The 19,060-nt window shown below is 38.3% G+C and overlaps 1 protein-coding gene and 1 long non-coding RNA gene across 2 annotated transcripts in view; one reads left to right on the top strand and one right to left on the bottom strand.

Annotated features, from left to right (window-relative positions):
- Window positions 1-19,060, bottom strand: part of LOC148682998 (uncharacterized) — a 256,238-nt gene that overhangs the window by 24,698 nt on the left and 212,480 nt on the right. The gene's annotated exons all lie outside the window — the stretch shown is intronic.
- LOC101885870 (uncharacterized) lies at window positions 327-2,432 on the top strand. The gene is made up of 6 exons (XM_088650960.1): window positions 327-824; window positions 919-1,117; window positions 1,208-1,264; window positions 1,339-1,617; window positions 1,690-1,928; window positions 2,024-2,432. The coding sequence occupies exons 2-6, from the start codon at window positions 1,030-1,032 to the stop codon at window positions 2,279-2,281; spliced, it is 921 nt and encodes a 306-aa protein (XP_088507086.1). The 5' UTR covers window positions 327-824; window positions 919-1,029; the 3' UTR covers window positions 2,282-2,432.

Genomic DNA, 19,060 nt, shown 5'->3' with positions numbered 1-19,060 from the left:
GTTCACATGACAGAAATAAAATCAAAGGTCAGTAATAGGTGAAGCTCCATGATAAGTTGTTTAATGTGATGAGTTTTTTTAAAGATGTTGAAAAATAACATTTTTTATTGTGTAATTTGTTTTATTTTTATTGATTATTATTTTATTTAGAGTTTTTTTTTTCTCAGTTGATTTCATCTTTGGTTTTGGCTTGTGTTTTTCTGTCCTTCAGTGATTCTGCTTGTTAACAGTTGTTCATCAACAATTCTCAATCCTCCTTTAATTAGACACTTAATTGTCTCATTAACTTCATCACTGTCTGAGTGTTCAGCCCTCTGTAGTGAGGACACTAGTTAGGATTTTGCTGTGGAATTTAAGGCTTAAGTGTGTTCGAATGAAAAATACAGACTATGGGATTTGTTTTTAACAGAAATATTCTGGAAACTGAATTTACGAATGTAAAATGTTGAAAACAGCAGATTTCTGGCAACCACTGCTGCCAGTATTTTGACATACATTTAACAGATATTTTACACAATAAGAGTTTGCTAATTAACACTCTGGGTGTTAAAAATTTTAACACTTTCAAAAATGTTATTTTAACACTTATAGTGGTTCCCATATAAACACTGAGGGAGTGCTAATTTTAACTCTAAGGTAGTTAAATCTACCAAATCTAAAATTTGCAGTGTGAGATCGATAAAAAATACAGACTGTTGAATGTGCTTTTAACAGAAATATTCTGTAAACTGAATTTATGAATGTGAAAAACAGCAGATTACTGGCAACCACAGCTGCTGGTATTTTTTCGGAAATTTAACAGATATTTTACACAATAAGAGTTTGTTAATTAACACTCTCTTGGTGTTGACAATGTTAACACTTTCAAAAGTGTTATTTTTAACACTTATAGTGGTTCCCATATAAACTCTGAGGGAGTGTTAATTTTAACTCCAAGGTAGTTAAATCTACTATCTAAAATTTGCAGTGCATTTGCCATTAGGGCTTTGGTTATAAAAAGGCATCCTCAAAACCAACAGTTTCAACAAAATGGAGAATGTGTTCATAACACTGACTGATCGCCAAGGAACATTATCATTAACTGTCTCCAAAGAAATTGCAGAAAAAATAAAGCAAGGTAAGAACATAAATAAAATTCATTGACTATCTAGTACTAATACTTTGATTTTTGTAAATTAAACTTTTTAATTGTCATTTTATTTTATAGATCACAAATATGCAGCATGTCTAATGCAGCAAGTGAGATCTGCAACACTGAAAGAAGGTAAGGTTGTTGGTAATCACAATTTTTAAATTCTTATAAGATTTATTAATTTAAAATTTTTTTTTATTTTGCAGATAGTAGTCATCATCCAGCCTCTTTGGCACCATGTCCCCCTTTAGCTACAAGTCATTGTACAGTGTCTTTGACCAAATGCCCTCCGCCTCCAGTCATTACTCTTTCAGTCACGATCCACAATCCTACACCTTTGTCCCAGTGCCCCCCTCCAAAGATCACTCCTGGTCCAGCATTTGTTAAATGTTCTGGTAAAACAAAAACCATAGATCTCACTAAAGCCCCACAAGGACCCAATCTTCAGATACATTTAAAACAGACAGAATGCGACAAAATCCAAGGTATGTTCCATTTCAAAATGCATATGTAATCTTTCTGTAAAGCTTTTTCTAAATTACAAATTGTTTTCACAGAATTCACACACAGGACCACACTGCTGCTGCTTGACCTCACACAAGCAAACATGCAGTTATATTATAAAAACAAAATTGCTTTTTATAAAAAGATTGAGCAAGACTTTAAAGTAAATGGTTACAATATGACTAATGAGAAACTTAGAAAAAAACTTGGTAACATGATTACCACGTATAAAAGAGCTAAGGACCGGTGCCGAGCAACAGGGGAGGAAAAAATAACTTGGGAGTACTACAAGGTTGGCATTCTTTATGTATTTCAACTGCTGCAGAATGATTTGGTTGACTTTTTAAAATATTTTGCATTAATTTGTTTTTATATACTTTCTCACAGAAAATGGAGGAGTTATTTGGTAAATGTGGTGTTGGGAGTGCACCACCTGGCACAATCTGCTCAACTACTCTGTTCAAAACATCCGTGACAACAGCTCCACAGTCTCTGATACCAGCATCAAGTTCAGAAGAACATCTTCCTCCAAATCAGCCTGGTCCCTCCACTGCTTTCCCCTTTAAAGAGAGACCCCAGAAGAGAGTTGGAAGCTTTTATATGATGTTTATGAGGCACATGCAGAGAGAAGAACCGCTGCATTAGAAGCAGCAGTGCAGCCTCACTTGGACTGCCGAAGAAGGCTCAAAGAAAAAAGATGAAGGGTGTTTGAAAAGAAAACTCTAACCTGCCTTTCAGAAATAGTTCAACAGCTAAAACAAATCAACAAGTCGCAAGAAATGATAATTGAGTTATTAAAAAAATAAAGCATAAATATAAACCCACTCCCATGTTTATTTTTTATTGGTCAGCACACACCATTATTATAGTTTAAAGATTTTCTTTCCAAAATAAAACTAATAACATCACTTTTTTTTCATGTCAGGAGGCAAAATTATATATATATATTTATTATTATTAAATTTTTTTTTTATAACTGTTTAATATTATTCTGTACAATCCCATCTACCATTTCACAAAAAAAAAATGAAAATCCTTTGTGCAAAAGAAAAGTGTATTTTTATTTTTTAAGGCAGAGTGGAAGGGAAAGTAATGCTTACAGGAGGCCACAGATTGAGTCCCTATACTGCAACACATCACCGGGAATGTGGCCTTCTGATGGATATGGTTCATCCATATCATTGGCCTGCTCATCAGCTGCTATGTCACTGCATTCCAGGCACATATTATACAAAATGCAGCATGCTGTGATTGCAGAAGATATGTTCTTGAGATGTTTCATTTGTAGACATTTGAGCCGCCTAAATTTTGTTTTTAGGATGCCAAATGCATGCTCAATCACAACACGAGCAGAATTCAATTTCCTGTTAAAACGCCTCTGTCTAACTGTCAAGTGGCCATTGTCCCTGTATGGCTTCATTAGTTGAGGGGAAAGCGGGTATGCTGAGTCACCAATTATATGCATCCCCTCTGGAACCAGGGAATGTGGATCTTCCTCAAGAAGGTGACCCACTTCCGACAAACGAAAGGCCCTTGAGTCATGCCAGCTACCAGAGTGACCCACACTGACATGACAGAAGCGCCGCTGACTGTCACAGAATCCTGTAAGAATAACAGAATAAAACTGTTTTCTGTTAATGTAGGCCACAGGATTGTCACAGTGAGGTTTTACAATGAGAATGTGACATCCATCAACAGCACAGATGGTTTTCGGGAAGCCAGCTGTTTCAAATCCCAACTGTGATACATGCAGGGCTTGTCCTCTAGGCCAGGAGATATGGTGAGCCAAATGATTTATTACAAGAGAACAGAACCCATGCAGGTGTTTTGAGACAGTGGATTTTGTTAGATTAAATCTGTCTGCCACTCCTCTAAAGGACTCTTGATTGGAAAGAGTCCATAGAGAGGCAAGTATACTGTCTGTGAGTGGCACCTTGGTCTGATTCGCATTCATGTAAATCGGGCCAAGTGCATTTATAAGCTCCTGCATTAGGAATAGAATAAAATATGATTAACATAATACAAACAATGCTTTTGTATACAACAGCACATAAGTTGAAGCCAACCTATCCATTGGTCCAAGGCTAAATTGTTTTAATGTATAATTTCATGCATTTTCTGACATAATATAGTAAATGTAGATAAAACAACCCAGAACATTGCTTGGAGATTTTTTTTTTTTAATGGGTGAATAAATAAATGAACACATATACACACACACACCAATGAGAACGGTGTGTGTATACAATATATACACATTTTAGTGCTGTACCAAGATTAATAAAAATTTGTATTCACATAATATTTGTTTGTGCTCACTGTGTATATTTATTGTGTATATATAAATGCATTATACATTTAAGTGTGTGTGTATGTATATATATATATATATATATATATATATATATATATATATATATATATATATATATATAAAGTTTATACACCTATCTACCATACATACCTCCACATGGCCTCTAGAAAGTCTGAAATGACTCTGAAACTCAGAGGGACTATATAGATGGACCACTTGATCAACAAAATGCTGAATTCTAGGGACATTCCTAGCAAAAACACAACCAAATTTTGTCAGACAAAAGCAACATGACTTAATGATCTTAGAATTCTTTTTTTTTTTTTTATTTAAGTAATGAGCACTTTTCACCTTTGGCAATTTTGACCATCTTCATGTAATAACAGTGGTATTTTGATTGCGTCCACTACACAAAAAACGCGAACGCGATCTCCTCCATTGCTGACGTTTGCAGCCGGCAACACAGCAAGATTCGAGTAGTGTCCGACTTCAAATGACGCTTTTAAACCCTCCTCTTATTGACGCCGCCTACTCTCGTCTACATTGCAGTCAAGGCAAGGCGCACCTCAAACGAGCCTATTGACGTTATGTGAGAGTGCAATTGTTATTGATTGGTGATTGTAAACAGAGCGGCCGAGGAACTCATTGCGAGTGTTGAAGCTGGTTTCAGCTGATAAAACTGCAAACTATCTTCAGTAAACTTGATTTATTTATTTAAATCTCTGACTCCGGCTCTTTTTTAAATACCCGACTGGTCATTCTTTGGGTTAAACTGTATACCATCCCTACAGTTTTGGTGGAGGACGCGTGGCACTTGTTTACTGGTGACACCATTGATCAATCAACAAAAAGAAATGTAGGAAGATTTAAAATATTATAGACTAGGGGTGGTCTGTGGAGTAGTGGGTACACAGCAAATTCATTGGTGTTAAATTTCAAGTGTTTTGGTAATTCAGAGTAAAGTGTTAAAATTCTAGAGTTAGATAAAGGTAAAATAACCCTCTCGGCGTTAGAAGCTGATTTGCCTCCTTGTCACACAGAGTAACATGTATCTACCTTTGTAGAAAACCCTTGTATTAGAGAAACTAATCAGAGTGTCTGAAATCTCGCCACACCCTCATTCACCTGGCCCTTAAATTGGTCAATTAGTTTAGTCCACTAGACAGAGTGAATGACTATGTAAATAAGTGAATTCAGACACCTGGGGCCTGTTTCAGAAAGGAGGTTAAGTGAAAACTCAGAGTAGTTTAACCCTGAAATGAGAGAAACTCTGGGTTTTCCGTTTCAAAATGGCAGGTTTGTTAAACTGGACAAAGCAGGGTAAGTCAAGCCTGTTTCTGAAAGAAAGGTAACTTTAACTTAGAGTCAGTTACCGTGGTAACTTACTCTGTGAATCTAACTTGGTCCAGAGCAGGTTTTATTCTCTAAACTCTGAGTTTCTGTCGGTCTCCTCCCCTTTTTTAAAGATGAAGCGGTGTTTCTTGCCTTAGCCTTACGTCTCCACACACCTATTTTAGAGCTCATTTTGGAGATGTGCATAAAAACGATTGATGGAAACGTCGTGATTCACATAACTTTTGAAAAAAATGCATAATAAAACATGTGCATAACTGAGTATTTTAAACTTTTATTTGATAAGAAAAGATGTGCATAAAATATGAAGAAAACACTTAACAAATTACAGTATGTGCATTAAAAAAAGGTTTGTTAGAGATGAGGATGAAAATGTGTGTGAATAGACAAACCAGCAGACTGAGGAAAGGACATCTTAAATGTTGTTTTGGTCATTCTAAAATGCCTTAACTGTTTCAGTATTAGTGTATATTAGTAATTACCTCCGAGCGTCTGGAGCATGTCAAGATCTCCGCGTCTCATGGCTTCAAATGCCCCCACGTGATCATTGTGTGTCAGCATTGTCTTCTGAGGCGCAAGTACATTAATTAAATAAAAAATCATTGCCACAGCTTTTTCTACCACAGTAAATTTTGTTTTTACTGTTGATATTTGGCGCAAGTTAATCAGGAAGTGACGATTTTGTTCTCTTTGACTTGTTGGATGAAAACGCTGCTTTATTCACATCTTCTAGGCGTTATTTCAGTTTTGCACGAATTTATGTAATATATTTTGATGGAAACAGATATTGCCTACATTTTTGTCACACAAAGATCAAAGTCGCGAAAGAGAATGGCTTGTCCTTTTTCATTAATAATTAGCTTAACCTTTGACATGTACTATTACTAGATTAACGGGATTTTTATTTTTTTTAAAGTATTTTTAGCACTGCTTACCTTCTAAATGTTATATCAAACTCTATCACTTGATCAATAAAAAGGCAGACACACAAGTGCACTGTTAAATCTATTAAAACTGATAAACGTGTATAAAAGTTTAGAAACATTTTATAAACGTCACACATTATATTACTTATTTTATTATAAATATAAATATTTAAATACTTTAAATAAAAAATTATGCATTAACTTGAGCAGCTGTTTTCTCACGCTGTCTCTGTTTCACTGATAATTGCTTCTTTTTAAATATATACGCTCATATTTGCTATAACTTTGCATTAGCAGATCAAATTCAGCCGGAGAAAGAAATGCTGATCTCTTTTTTTAAGATGTTGCCATGGTCACTCGTAATATCTGCGCTCCATTGATAATGCCTATTTATAGTCACGGTGTGCGCGCTTAACTCTGAGATGGTCTACTCAAAGTTGATTGACCCAACTCAGATCAGCTATTCTGAAACCGAAAACTCAGAGTTTTTAATCTCTCGGTAAATCAACTCAGAGTTCAAGTTTAAACTCCGAGTTGTTTGAACCTCCTTACTGAAACAGGGGCCTGTTTCAGAAAGGAGGTTAACTGAAAACTCAGAGTATTTTAACCCTGAAATGAGAGAAACTCTGGGTTTTCCGTTTCAAAATGGCAGGTTTGTTAAACTCGAGAAATCAGGGTAAGTCAAGCCTGTTTCTGAAAGAAAAGTAACTTTAACTCAGAGTCAGTTACTGTGGTAACTTACTCTGTGAATCTAACCTGGTCCGGAGCAGGTTTTATTCTCTAAACTCTGAGTTTCTGTCGGTCTCCTCCCCTTTTTAAAGACGAAGCGGTATTTTTTGCCTTAGCTTTAGTCGTTCATTACCTTCATTTCAGTCACACAAAGAACAATGGCCTGTCCTTTTTTGGAAGATCCCGTAGATGAGGAGGCTGTATTAATTCGAAGAGAATTACATTTACGTCGAGCAAGGATTTTGAGACCCAGAGTGGATTTTTTGTCTTTTCCACATACATTTTTGTTTGAGCGGTACCGTTTTTCGTTGCAATCAATTACATATATCCATAATCTAATCCGTCCTTACATCAGTAACATCACCTATCGTGGCCGTGCTCTTACATCCGAGCAGATACTATGTGCAGCTTTACGTTTCTTTGCTAATGGAAGCTTTCTGTACAATATCGGGGATGCGGAGCATATTAGTAAGGCTACTGTATGCAGAGCTGTACGGAAAGTGTGCCTTGCTCTGAAACGCTTTCTGCACATTTTTGTAGTGTTTCCTGGCCACAAACTCCTGGGAGTCATCAAGGAGGAATTTTACAGAATTGCTGGTTTGTAGCATTCAAGCTGGTTCAAATGTATTTAATATGAAATATATATATATATATATATATATATATATATATATATATATATATATATATATATATATATATATATATATATATATTAGAATTAGTTAATAACATTTTGCTGTGACCTCTGAAAGTATTGTAATATTTAAAATTACCTTTAGGATTCCCCAATGTGGTTGGATGCATTGACGGCTCACATATACCTATCATTGCACCAACTGAAAATGAGTCAGACTATGTTAACAGGAAGTCAATCCACAGTATTAATGTGCAGGTACGTTGAGTTATGCAGTTTAAATTGTTTAAACAACACATAGCAATACTATATCTCATATCTTATTCTTTCCACTGTGAAGATTATATGTGATGCTGCACATATTATCACTAATGTTGAAGCCAAGTGGCCTGGCTCTGTTCATGACTCGCGGATATATCGTGAGTGTACCCTAAGCAACAGACTGCAAAGTGGTAAGTTAATGTATGAACTACACACTTGGGCATTTTAATGCAGCACTAAACCAATGTGTCTTTTTTTTTTTTACAGGGGAGATTGATGGCTTTCTGCTGGGGGATAGGGGTTACCCATGCCAGCCTACACTGCTAACCCCTTACCCAGAACCTGAGCAAGGGCCACATCAGCGCTTCAATGTGGCACACTGCAAAACTATAGGCAGGGTGGAAATGACTAAAGGCCTGTTAAAAGCACGTTTCCAGTGCCTACGTCACCTCAGGGTCACCCCTGAGAGGGCCTGCGACATTATTGTGGCATGTGTAGTTCTCCATAATATTGCCATTTTTAGAGGGGAACCACATCCTGCCCTACACATACAAGTTCCAGAGGAAGACCCCATCCACCCTGCAGATTTCCAGGATGGAAGGGTGGTCCGAGACCTTATATGTCACAATTCATTCTCTGATTAAATCAGCCACCACAAAAATAAAAAATAAAGAAATAAATCAACAAGTCACAACAATTTATTTAGTCTTTTTTATTTCCTACAAATTAAAAAGCAACTGTTAAATTTCTGTATTCTTTTCAAACTTTTTCATAATCCACTAAAAAACAATATACACCTTACCTGTAGCTTGTGTTTCAGGATCTCGATTTCCAAATCGCTCTTTAGGATCTGCCGATTCAAGTATATAATTTCTTTATTAGTATTTTCAATTTGTTTTAGCAGATGCAGCCTATATAACTGCTTTACTGGTAACTGAAAACACAGTAGTTTAGGGTTACGTTATGTTGTACATGACTTCCATTAAATTAAACTCTAGCATTTACTGTACATCACTTAACTGTGTTCATGTGCGCAGAAGTAGATGGACCCTCCTCCTCCTCCACCACCTCCTCTTCCTGTTAATCCTCACTCTGGAAGGTGGTGATGGGGAAGACAAGAATATGTTTATACTTAGAGATACTTACATAGCTTACTGAACACAAAAATGTGAGGAGTTGATTGTAAAGATTGTTTGATGCCTACAAACATAACATTACCTCTATAGGCCTCTCTGTATGAGCAGAAATGGTGTCATCATCCACTTCATCCTGAGCAAATGAGCATTTGGTTGAGCACACTTTATACTATTACTTAGCCTACTCAATACACAAGAAATTAGGATACTTACAACTGCCTGGGGATTTGTTAAGAGAGTAGGCTCCAAAAGGCAGATATTGCCATCACAATCTATTGAGACCAATGCAAAAATGAAAGTAAATTAATTAATTTATATATATATATATATATATATATATATATATATATATATATATATATATATATATATATATATATATTTATTTATCTGTGCGTGTGTGTGTGTGTAGCCTTCTTACATTGTATGTAGGCACTTGTGTCCTGGGGAGTGACGGACTCTGAAGAACACCCTGTAGGTATTCCCTCAGCCACTGGCCTTCCAGTGTTCAGACTCAGGGCCATCTCCTCAGCATTAGTAAGGGGTGGTGGTGCAGGGCCTCCTCCTGTCTTGCGAGCCTCTGCCTTCTTTCTGTTGGTTGAAGAGTCCTCCAATAAAAAATAAAAATAATAAAAGCACTGCATAAATACCACATTTGACATTTATTGGCATTTACATGATAAATTTCAATTGTTAAAAAAAAATTATGACATTATCAAACCTTACCTGATTGAATTATGTTTTTATATTTCATTTTCAGCTGCTGCCATGTTCTTTTGATGCCTGCAGGATTGCACCTACATGTAAATTACAATTAAATTTAATACCATAGTTTTAATTTTTACCTTTCATATTATAGCAAAAAATAAAAATACAAAAATTATAATATATAATTAGCTTAAATAAACTAACCTTCAACAGGGACGTGCTGCAACTACATTAATGGGATTATTACTCATTCTAAAAACTATTTTTTTAATACTGCTTACATTATAAATGTCATATCAACCTTTATCACTAGATTAAAAAAAAGACAGACACACACTTTTAAATGTCAATTTTAAAAAGTTTATCTTAAACTGATCAACGTGTGTAAAAGTCGGAACATTAAATAAAAAAATGAACTAAACAGTGAGAAAGTTATAGGCTTATGCATTCTTGTTTTGTAAAAAATTGTTGTAGAAACTGTGCAGTAGCCTATTTAATGTAATGTAATGCAATAACATCTGCTTCAAATAAATAGCTGCAAAATTACCCTCGTTTTCAAATAAAACTTCAATGTACTTAAAATGCTAAAATAATCAAATACTTTAAATATTTTAAATGTAAAGTTACGCATTAACTTGAGTAGCTATGTTTTCCCACGCTAACTGTCTCTGTTTCGCCGATGCAGTGGTGTTGCTTTTTTTTTTAAATATATGCTCATATTTGCCATAGGCTTGCATGAGCACATCAAGTTCCGCTGGAGAAAAAAATGCTGATCTCTTTTTTTCATATCTTTCCATGGTGACTCGTAATATCTGCACTCCATAGATAATGCCTTTTTATAGTCACAGTGTGCGCACTTAACTCTGAGTTGGTCTACTCAAAGTTGATTGACCCAACTTAGATCAGCTGTTCTGTAACCGAAAACTTAGAGTTTTTAATCTCTCGGTAAATCAACTCAGAATTCAAGTTTAAACTCTGAGTTGTTTGAACCTCTTTACTGAAACAGGCCCTCAGTCTTCATCTTCCCTCAACAATAACGAACATTACTACATCAATGGTTTGTCTTTTTTTCTTCTTGGTTGTTGTTTATTCTCTTATTTTTGTTCTTGTACTATATTTATTTCTTGTACTATTTGATTAAGTAAATAAAAAATATATATATTTTAAATAATTTTGTTTAGCAGCTGTACTTTAATAATTTTACTAACATATAGGTGAATATATATGTACCCATATATGTGCATATATGTACATATAATATAGGAAAACGGCCAATTTTATATGTCACATATATCAGAAACCTATATTCAAGAGTTCACACTTAGCTATGATTTATAAAAGCTTGTTTGGCATGCTGTCCCGGGAGAGAGCCCTGAGCTCAAGGGCTCCTCGAGCCCGGGGCTTCCTCCCATTGGCAGAGCAAGAGGGGAAGCCTGAGCTTGGTGGATCTCAGAACTCCCCTGCTGCGGTAGCTAAGGGAACACAAGGGATTAGACCAAGCTTGATTGTTATGCATGTTGAATGTCTTTGGATGGTGGGAGGAAACCGGAGAACCTGGGGAAAACCCAAGCGGACACGGGGAGAGCATACAAACTCCTCACAGTAACACCCACCGGTCCTGTGGAACCAGGGCTGGCAGTGTTCTTGCTGTGGGGCTCACAGTGCTAACCACTGAGCCACCATGCCGCCCAATCATAGGTAAAGGAGGAGAATAGGGGAGGAGGGGGGTTTCTTCCAAACGAAGATAAAGTGAACTGAAAACTGTGCCTATTTATAGTAGCTTAGGGCTCATATGATTGGAAGATAGTGATTAGCAAATGCGAGACCGGCCATGATAAATCATAAGCACATGATCCTCCGAAATTAGTTTATGAAAAAACTTCACTTAAAACATGTATGTTTATTAAGGTTCCTTCTATGTGGGTTTCCACATTTTTAACTCGCATCAAACTGCCTGAATGATATCTGCTTGGAAAAAAACATCACCAACTGCTTACTCAACTGATTACGTCACCTTCCCTGCAACTCCACACATTCAACAAAATTTCTCAGACCAGCTGGGATCATCCACCATTACCCCATGTAGTTCGGTAAAAAATCTTAGGGTAATTCTGGATGATCAGTTGTCCTTCAAAGAGGACATTGCTAACACAGCTCCATCATGCAGATCTGCACTTTTCAACATGAGAAAAATCAGACCATTCTTAATAGATCATGCTGCACAACCTTTAGTGCAAACTCGTGTCATTTCAAGGCTGGACCCCGACAGTGCTCTTCTAGCTGGATTACCATCCTGTACCCTTAATCCTTTACAGATGTTCCAGAACGCTGCAGCTAATCTGGTCTTCAATGAGAGCCCATGTAACTCCTCTCTTTTTCTTTCTGCATTGGTTACCGCTTGGGGCTCGTATCAGGTTTAAATCACTGGCACTGCACCCTCTTTCATCCACCTACTCCTGAAGGTCTACATCCCCTCTAGAAGCCTCCAGTCTGGGAGTGAGCACAGGCTATAAATTACTTTCCAAAACATTTTCATGTTTCATGCTGGAGAATGTCTTCCCATTCCCAAATAAATGTAAACGTAAGACTCTCAAATGTAAAATTCTCAGTCTCAAAAATAATAAAATAAAATAAACAAACAAAAAAAAAAAACATTAAACCATGCACATCACTATTCATTTACAAAATCCAATTCATAAATTTAAGAGACAATTTGTGAATTAACAAAAAATTGTATTTGTGAATTTAAGAATTGTGTGCAGCAGTTGCTTTTTTGAATACTACATGTGTTTATTGCAAACAAACTAATCAATGGTTTTTAACCTTACAGCAGATGATTCCTTCTGCCTGTGTCTGTAATGTATGATGTCTGGTACTAAATAAAAGCTAGTGTTATTTGCAATACATTGGTGTAAATGACATACTAGAATCAGAAACAGTATTTATCTTGTAACATTTGACGTTAGATAGTAACAAACTTAAAAGATATTTTACCACATGAAATTATCAAGCAGTCTGTTAATTATTTAGCCTGAGCATAATGGTATGGGGCGTGGGCCCGCCCTCTATGGCAACTGCTCATTGGAAGACAGTGCCATTGGGATGGAGCAAACCAGATCACTTAAAAACCTACTGCAACAGTAAAACTTTGCTTTTTGCATTAGCTCGCTCATGCTCGCTGCTGCTCTCTGTCCCCTCTCGCCATGCTTTCGGACACTGCATAGACACTCAATCGGGTCGCAAAAAACTTTCCATGCAACCTCTTAAAGTTTAGGAACCACCAAAACTGCAAAAAAAACTTCTGCAAACCAACTCTCAGCAGAGTCTCTCACCCCAATAACCCAGGACAACTTCCACTCACAAGTGAGTGAATCCCAAGGACGTCACTGAAGCTGAGTCACCAATCAATCAGGAATACATTGTTTCGTCGAGGCCAGTCAGCGAAGGAAACTCAGACACACGTTGTCTCTTGCTGATCTGGTGCATATTGATCTTAAGCAGTTAAACATACACCGAATCTCTGCTTTAGTGTTTTCTCAGGTGTGATTCTAAGATCTAGTAATAAGAGCTAAAATTAATTTGGGACGGTTGTCAACTCATTTTGCACAAGTACCAGAATTGAGAACCACTGCTCTGAGGTACTCAAAATACCAAACCATCATTCTCTAAATGAATTGCCTTCCTAAAGTTACTTCTCTACTTCAGTATATCCTGTAAAAAATTTTTTACAATATTTAAAAGTTTCATAATTTTGTCAACTAATTTCTCTGGAACAATAAGCACCCTAGGTTGCATAGGAGTACATTGCAGCAGCCAGTTGATAAAAAAGGGTTGGGGCTTCCTTAACATTTATTTCATTATTACACCTTCAGTCTGAGACATCTCACGCACTAGTCCATCCCAACGGTTTATGGTTTATGGTTGAACAAGCCATCCTACTTTCCCTATCCACCACTACAATGTCTATCGATCCATCTATTTATTAATTTTATTTTGTAAATGTGTTATTTTTAAGGCTGATTTTATAAATATAATAATTTTTACTGACAGAATTTTAGGTGGAAGCTACTGTCTGCCATTTGCAGGTAACGTTGTCCTTTTGGTTTCATAGGACATGAACCTTCAACATGCAGTGGGATGGTTTGCTGCTGAGTGTGACATGGCAGGGAAAGAAACAGCACCTCTAAGTCAGAAACCATGCTTGACGAAAAAGGTGGCCATCTCCAGATAGGAGGAGAGTCCTTACCCCAAATAGAGTTTAAGTATCTGCATTTTTTTATTTATTTTTTTCATGAGCAATGAAATGTGAGATTTAAAGACAGATCAGTGCAGCAGCAGCAGTTGATGTGATTGTCTGTTGTATTGAAGGAGCTGAGACGAAAGGCAGTGTTCTCAATTTATCGCTCAATCTAGGTTCCTACTCTCACCTGTGGTCATAACTGTAAGGACAAGATCTCGGACACAACAGGGCACATTTTACAAAAATTGTTATAGAGAGATAAAATAGCCTGAATGCAAATTATTTATTATAAAATGTAATTCATAGAAAAAAATCAATCAAACCAACAAATGTCTAGGGATAATAATGAAGATAAAGAACTTAGGATATAAATCAAAACAACACTTTAACTACATGATATAAGTAATGCAAAATAAAACCATACGGTTAAAGAGACAATAAGATGGCAGGTCTTAACATGAGGACTCCTAAGTAGCCACAGCGTCCTGGGGTAGCCAGCACAAAAACTTTTATATACTGTGGCGAGATAGAGGGAAAACATTTACTCCAAAGTTAGTGTTACAAACAATTCCCCGGAGGGTGATTTATTTACAATGTGAAAACAGCGGATATGATGGGTATGGTGCTCTTCAAACGTGTAAGTGCGCTGGTGCTCCGGGGAGAAGGTGAGGTTGAGTGAGAGTTGTGGTGTGGGATCAGTCAGCTGCTTGAGTCCACTAGGAAAGAAAGAGAGATTCCCCAAAGAATGTTTAGCAAAACGTTTTTCCGTTCTACTTAGGGATCTCCTGAGTTCCTGGTGAACACTAGGAAGCTTGATGTAGCACTGCGTACCACAACACCGCGCAAGTTTCTATCACACTTAGATGATGAGGACCTGTTGTCTATTCGACTCACACTCAAGCATCACACCAAGGATGATCTGCGCAAAGCATGTCTGGAGGGAACACTGTGGCCGTATATCCTTCATGACACCTTGACGACACACACTGAGTGGTGTCCTTTGAAGCAAGACATCACCCCAAGGATAATGAGACTAATCCAAGAGAACATAGGCTTTCAGCACAACCATCTAATGTCAGGAACACTACTGATCCATAGGGAGATTGACGAAGAATCCTTCTCGAAGAGCTCTCGGGTGCCCTTGAACATAAACTACATTCCCAACAATTCAGGTCAGAATCTTCACTGTTGGGTAATTTCCACTACCTGGAGTTTCCCAGCGCTTGATTTAACTGTTTGCTGGAATAAAGACGTAGTGTGCTTCTCGTACCAGAAGCATTTATGGATTCTCCCGATTGCATACATACTGCTGATACACAACAAAATCTGTGATTTGCTGTCAAGTTTGTTGCTGCTCAAGGCATCAGGAGGAGTGTGTTACAAGTCATATGCTTATGAGAAGGCACTCGAGTTCCTACGTGGATTGTCGCATCTTGGTTCTACCCATCCAAAATACTTCAGTATAGCTCGCACATTAGAAGGACTGGTGGTAGCAGAGACTTGGAGAAATGGTCGAACACAGCACTTTGGAACAGCATTTCAGCAGATCTAAAAGCTTCTGGTTATTATTACTATGGTGGAGGACTAGAGTCAATACTCAAAGCTGCTAGTACTCCCATGAGGCATTAACTCACAGGACTAATTAAGATCCCTGGCCACTATTACGCCATCCTAATGACCAGGAACCAGGAGCAGCTAATTCGCAATCACATCATAAAGTACGGGAAGTGGCCACCAGTGACTTTTGAGGAGGGAGCCCCATGGGTACTGGTGGAGGCACACAGTCTGGGTCGTGATCCAAAGACCCCCCTCATAGCACGGAATAATGGGTTCAAATCAAGTTACATGTACGTCTTTGTGAACCTGGGACAGATCATGGAACTAGACTATCTGTCACACTACGCTCAGTACCTGAAAGATAAAGCCTTGTAAGTACTGAAGATGCCGGCTATGGCTTACTAGGCACGAACTGTAGATTGGCAGGAAACCCGGTTACTATTAGTACACCTCTAGTGAAGAGGAGTTGAACATCAGAGGATATCTCCAGCAGTACCAACAGTCCTCAGATGACATGGAAGAGGTGCTGAATTATCTAGCTGTCAAGCTTGTCCCTAAGGAGAAGAAGCTAAAGTTAGAAGGACGACCCTTCGGTTGCAAAACTTATCAGGACAGATACCGAGGATGTGTTTAAGAGGAGAACGTAAAGCACCTCTTGGACCAGTTCTTCGAAGATCAAGCGATGACCTTGTACAACCTGTCATTGATCAGGAGGCTTTACTCATTTCACCACCTAACAACTCTATATAAGGACGGGAAAGTCCTGTACATCAACTATGATGTTTCTGGTTGGTGCGGAAATTTCCGACATAAGACAGTCGAGTCTCTCTGCTCAGATATCTTGGATGCAGCTTTCGGGGTCAAGAACTTCTTCCGGAAGACACAGCTGGCTTATGAGCGCGGATTCTTCTAACTACTGGACAGCCAGGGCACATACCATTGGGAGGGCCAGCAGGGAGGGATAGAAGGTCTGAATCAGTACACGTGGATGCTCGCGTACATACCGCAAATGCGATATGCTCTAAGGGAGTTTGGTCTGCACCACTTTGTGATGGCATATGGATACGATTATAAGGCAGCATTGCTCATACCACCAAACCAGCAACACAGACATGGCTGAATTTCAACAACGAGTTGTAAAGACAGCGGCGAATACTGAAAATACACATTTCGGACAAATCATGAAAAGTGTAGACAGTTATGTATCAGAAGCCTATATCAGCCTCTGCAAGAATGCATCAGTCCATGGCATAGAGATGCCTCAAGACGTGATGAGAATCCAGGAGTGTTATGGAGCAACCAACGCATTTCACCCGACACTCAATGATTTTTTGTCCTCTGCCTTTAGTAATGCCCACTCAGCGGCCAGGACAATGCCGTGTACATATCCTACATATTTTGTTGCCTTATTCTGGGGATATTTGCATTTGTTGTCCCATCGGGAATGGGAAAATGCATTGGATGATGAGCTTCACTGCGCCATGCTGGTCTCTTCATGTGAGGGCAGACTGCCAATACTGGTTCTGTCAAACTTTCACACAAGAACTGAGAATGATCAACTCCTGATGTTTCTGGACTTGGTTCAACATATTATGAGACTAAAGAGGAAATTAGTGGTAAAGCTTACTCAGTCATTGTCATTCACAGTGGCCGAGGACAGTTTCAAAATGTTCCTTTGCGACCCCTACAGCCTACCAATACGGAAGCCTCCACTCCCCAGCGGATTGCTTCGGCGAGAAGTAATGCCAGCACTTAGGCCTGAAGTTTGTAATGCAGAGGTGAAGTTACTACTCGAAGCAGCAGACAATGACTGGACTGATAGAGTCGTGAAATGCTTATGCGGACCAGTACCACGCCCGTATCTTCAGTTCAATATTTGCATGCACACCTAAAGCACTGGTAGAGGAGATTGTCAAAAGATTTTAGACGCAGTCGTCAATCAAAGACATCCTGATCATGCGACAAAGACCAGGTCACATGATCCGCATAATTCAGAAGGTACTTTGGGGTGAACTGGAGTTGCAGAAATGGAGACGCTTGCGGTTTCAACTGCGCGGAGACACGGGTGATTAATGGAGACCATTACCGTGCACTACAGAGATGGCACATCGGTTACGTAGACTATGCCAGTAGTTGGTGTCACCATGCCTGCTCTCCCCGATATATGGTGACCGTTATGGACGCCATCCTTGGTGGGACCGATAGCTACTCACGTTGTAACCACTTCACGTACACACTCCATGATCACATCCCAGCTCTGAGGAGACCAAGTACCGGAAGCGAGGGAGTCAGAGACCATTCTTGGGCCACTGCACAAAACTAGGGTCGGTTAAGATTGTGGAGAGCAACCCTTTCCTCTCTAAAATTAAGATGTGGCTTGATATAGTATCATGGGTAAATCAAGGTGAGGTCAACCCTGACGGCACAGTGACGGAGAGCAATCGGCAAAAGCTGATCTTTGTGATGCTATCACAGTATTATCGTGAGGATCCCAAAGAGCTGATTCCTATCGGCGCTAAGCGTAAAAGCGGTACCATTCAACATCACTGGAGGAGTCCACACTTTTCAAAGCACATAATGCCAAATACGCTTTACAATACTTACACATGGGTCACTGGTGAGTCCAACACCCATGAGACCCTTCGGGGAACCCCCGATCACCACACATTGAACTTCCTGCAGGTGTACTGCTTTAGTGTCCACATCATACAGATAGGAGTAGAGTTTAGCCCTCGTCTATCCAACCATGGTGAATATTGTGTAAGATGGCTAAATCTCTCTAGAATATCAGACCCTAATAGCTCATAGATTTTCATGAGGCAAGACCATAAGAATTGTTATGCAATGCTACAATGGACTTTCTGATCTGAGAAGTGATCAGGAAACCAGCTGTTCAAGTCATCCTGATTAAATCTTCCTGCCTTCATGTCTTTGACAAGATTAGGGAAGAATGCAGGAATGCACCCTTCTCCTTTCACCTCAAGCCCCCCTTCTTGACGTTTAAGCGACTTGCTGATCAGAGCACATTTCACATAAAATGTCCAGAGTTTTAATAGGGTGTAACTTGCAGCACTAAATTCATGTTTGGTATCATTTTAAATGTCTCTATGTGATTGGTAAAGTGGTCTTAATTTTATTGTAATATTTCACTTGTATATTTTGATTTGGCTTTTGACTTTGAATAGATCTTTGCCTGATGCTCCCCTTTCTTAGATGATTAACTCCCCAAATTCACCAGGCAAGGGTCTCTGTGACACTTCTATTGTCTTGAATTTATGGCTGTTTGTTTTGACTTGAGTAAATAAGGTAAAGATGTGGTATGGGTTGGGGGAATCTTGTAAAAAGACACCCCATTGCAGCATCTCTGAGACTTATGTTGCAATGTATTTCTCTGGTCAGGTATGCATCTCTAACTCTTTGATTTATCTTTGATTAATGTATGTTGTATTGTTACAGTCTCATCTCTGAATTGGCTTACTGATGGTTTTATTATGTAATTGGCAGAATAGAATTTTACCTGACAAATAAAATGTTAAGTTTTGATAAATTCTGGAGTTTTCCGA

The sequence above is a fragment of the Danio rerio genome, chromosome 4 (assembly GCF_052040795.2).
Source record: "Danio rerio strain M-AB ecotype USA chromosome 4, GRCz13ab, whole genome shotgun sequence".
In the NCBI taxonomy this organism is placed as follows: Eukaryota; Metazoa; Chordata; class Actinopteri; order Cypriniformes; family Danionidae; genus Danio; species Danio rerio.
This window is presented reverse-complemented; position numbering and strand designations above follow the sequence as displayed.

What these genes read in the sequence shown, in the direction of transcription:
- LOC101885870 (XM_088650960.1), top strand. Translation starts at nt 1,030, where the DNA reads ATGGAGAATGTGTTCATAACACTGACTGATCGCCAAGGAACATTATCA. An exon ending in ATCTGCAACACTGAAAGAAG is followed by an intron (nt 1,265 to 1,338) that starts GTAAGGTTGTTG and finishes TTTATTTTGCAG; the next exon opens with ATAGTAGTCATCATCCAGCC. An exon ending in TAACTTGGGAGTACTACAAG is followed by an intron (nt 1,929 to 2,023) that starts GTTGGCATTCTT and finishes ACTTTCTCACAG; the next exon opens with AAAATGGAGGAGTTATTTGG.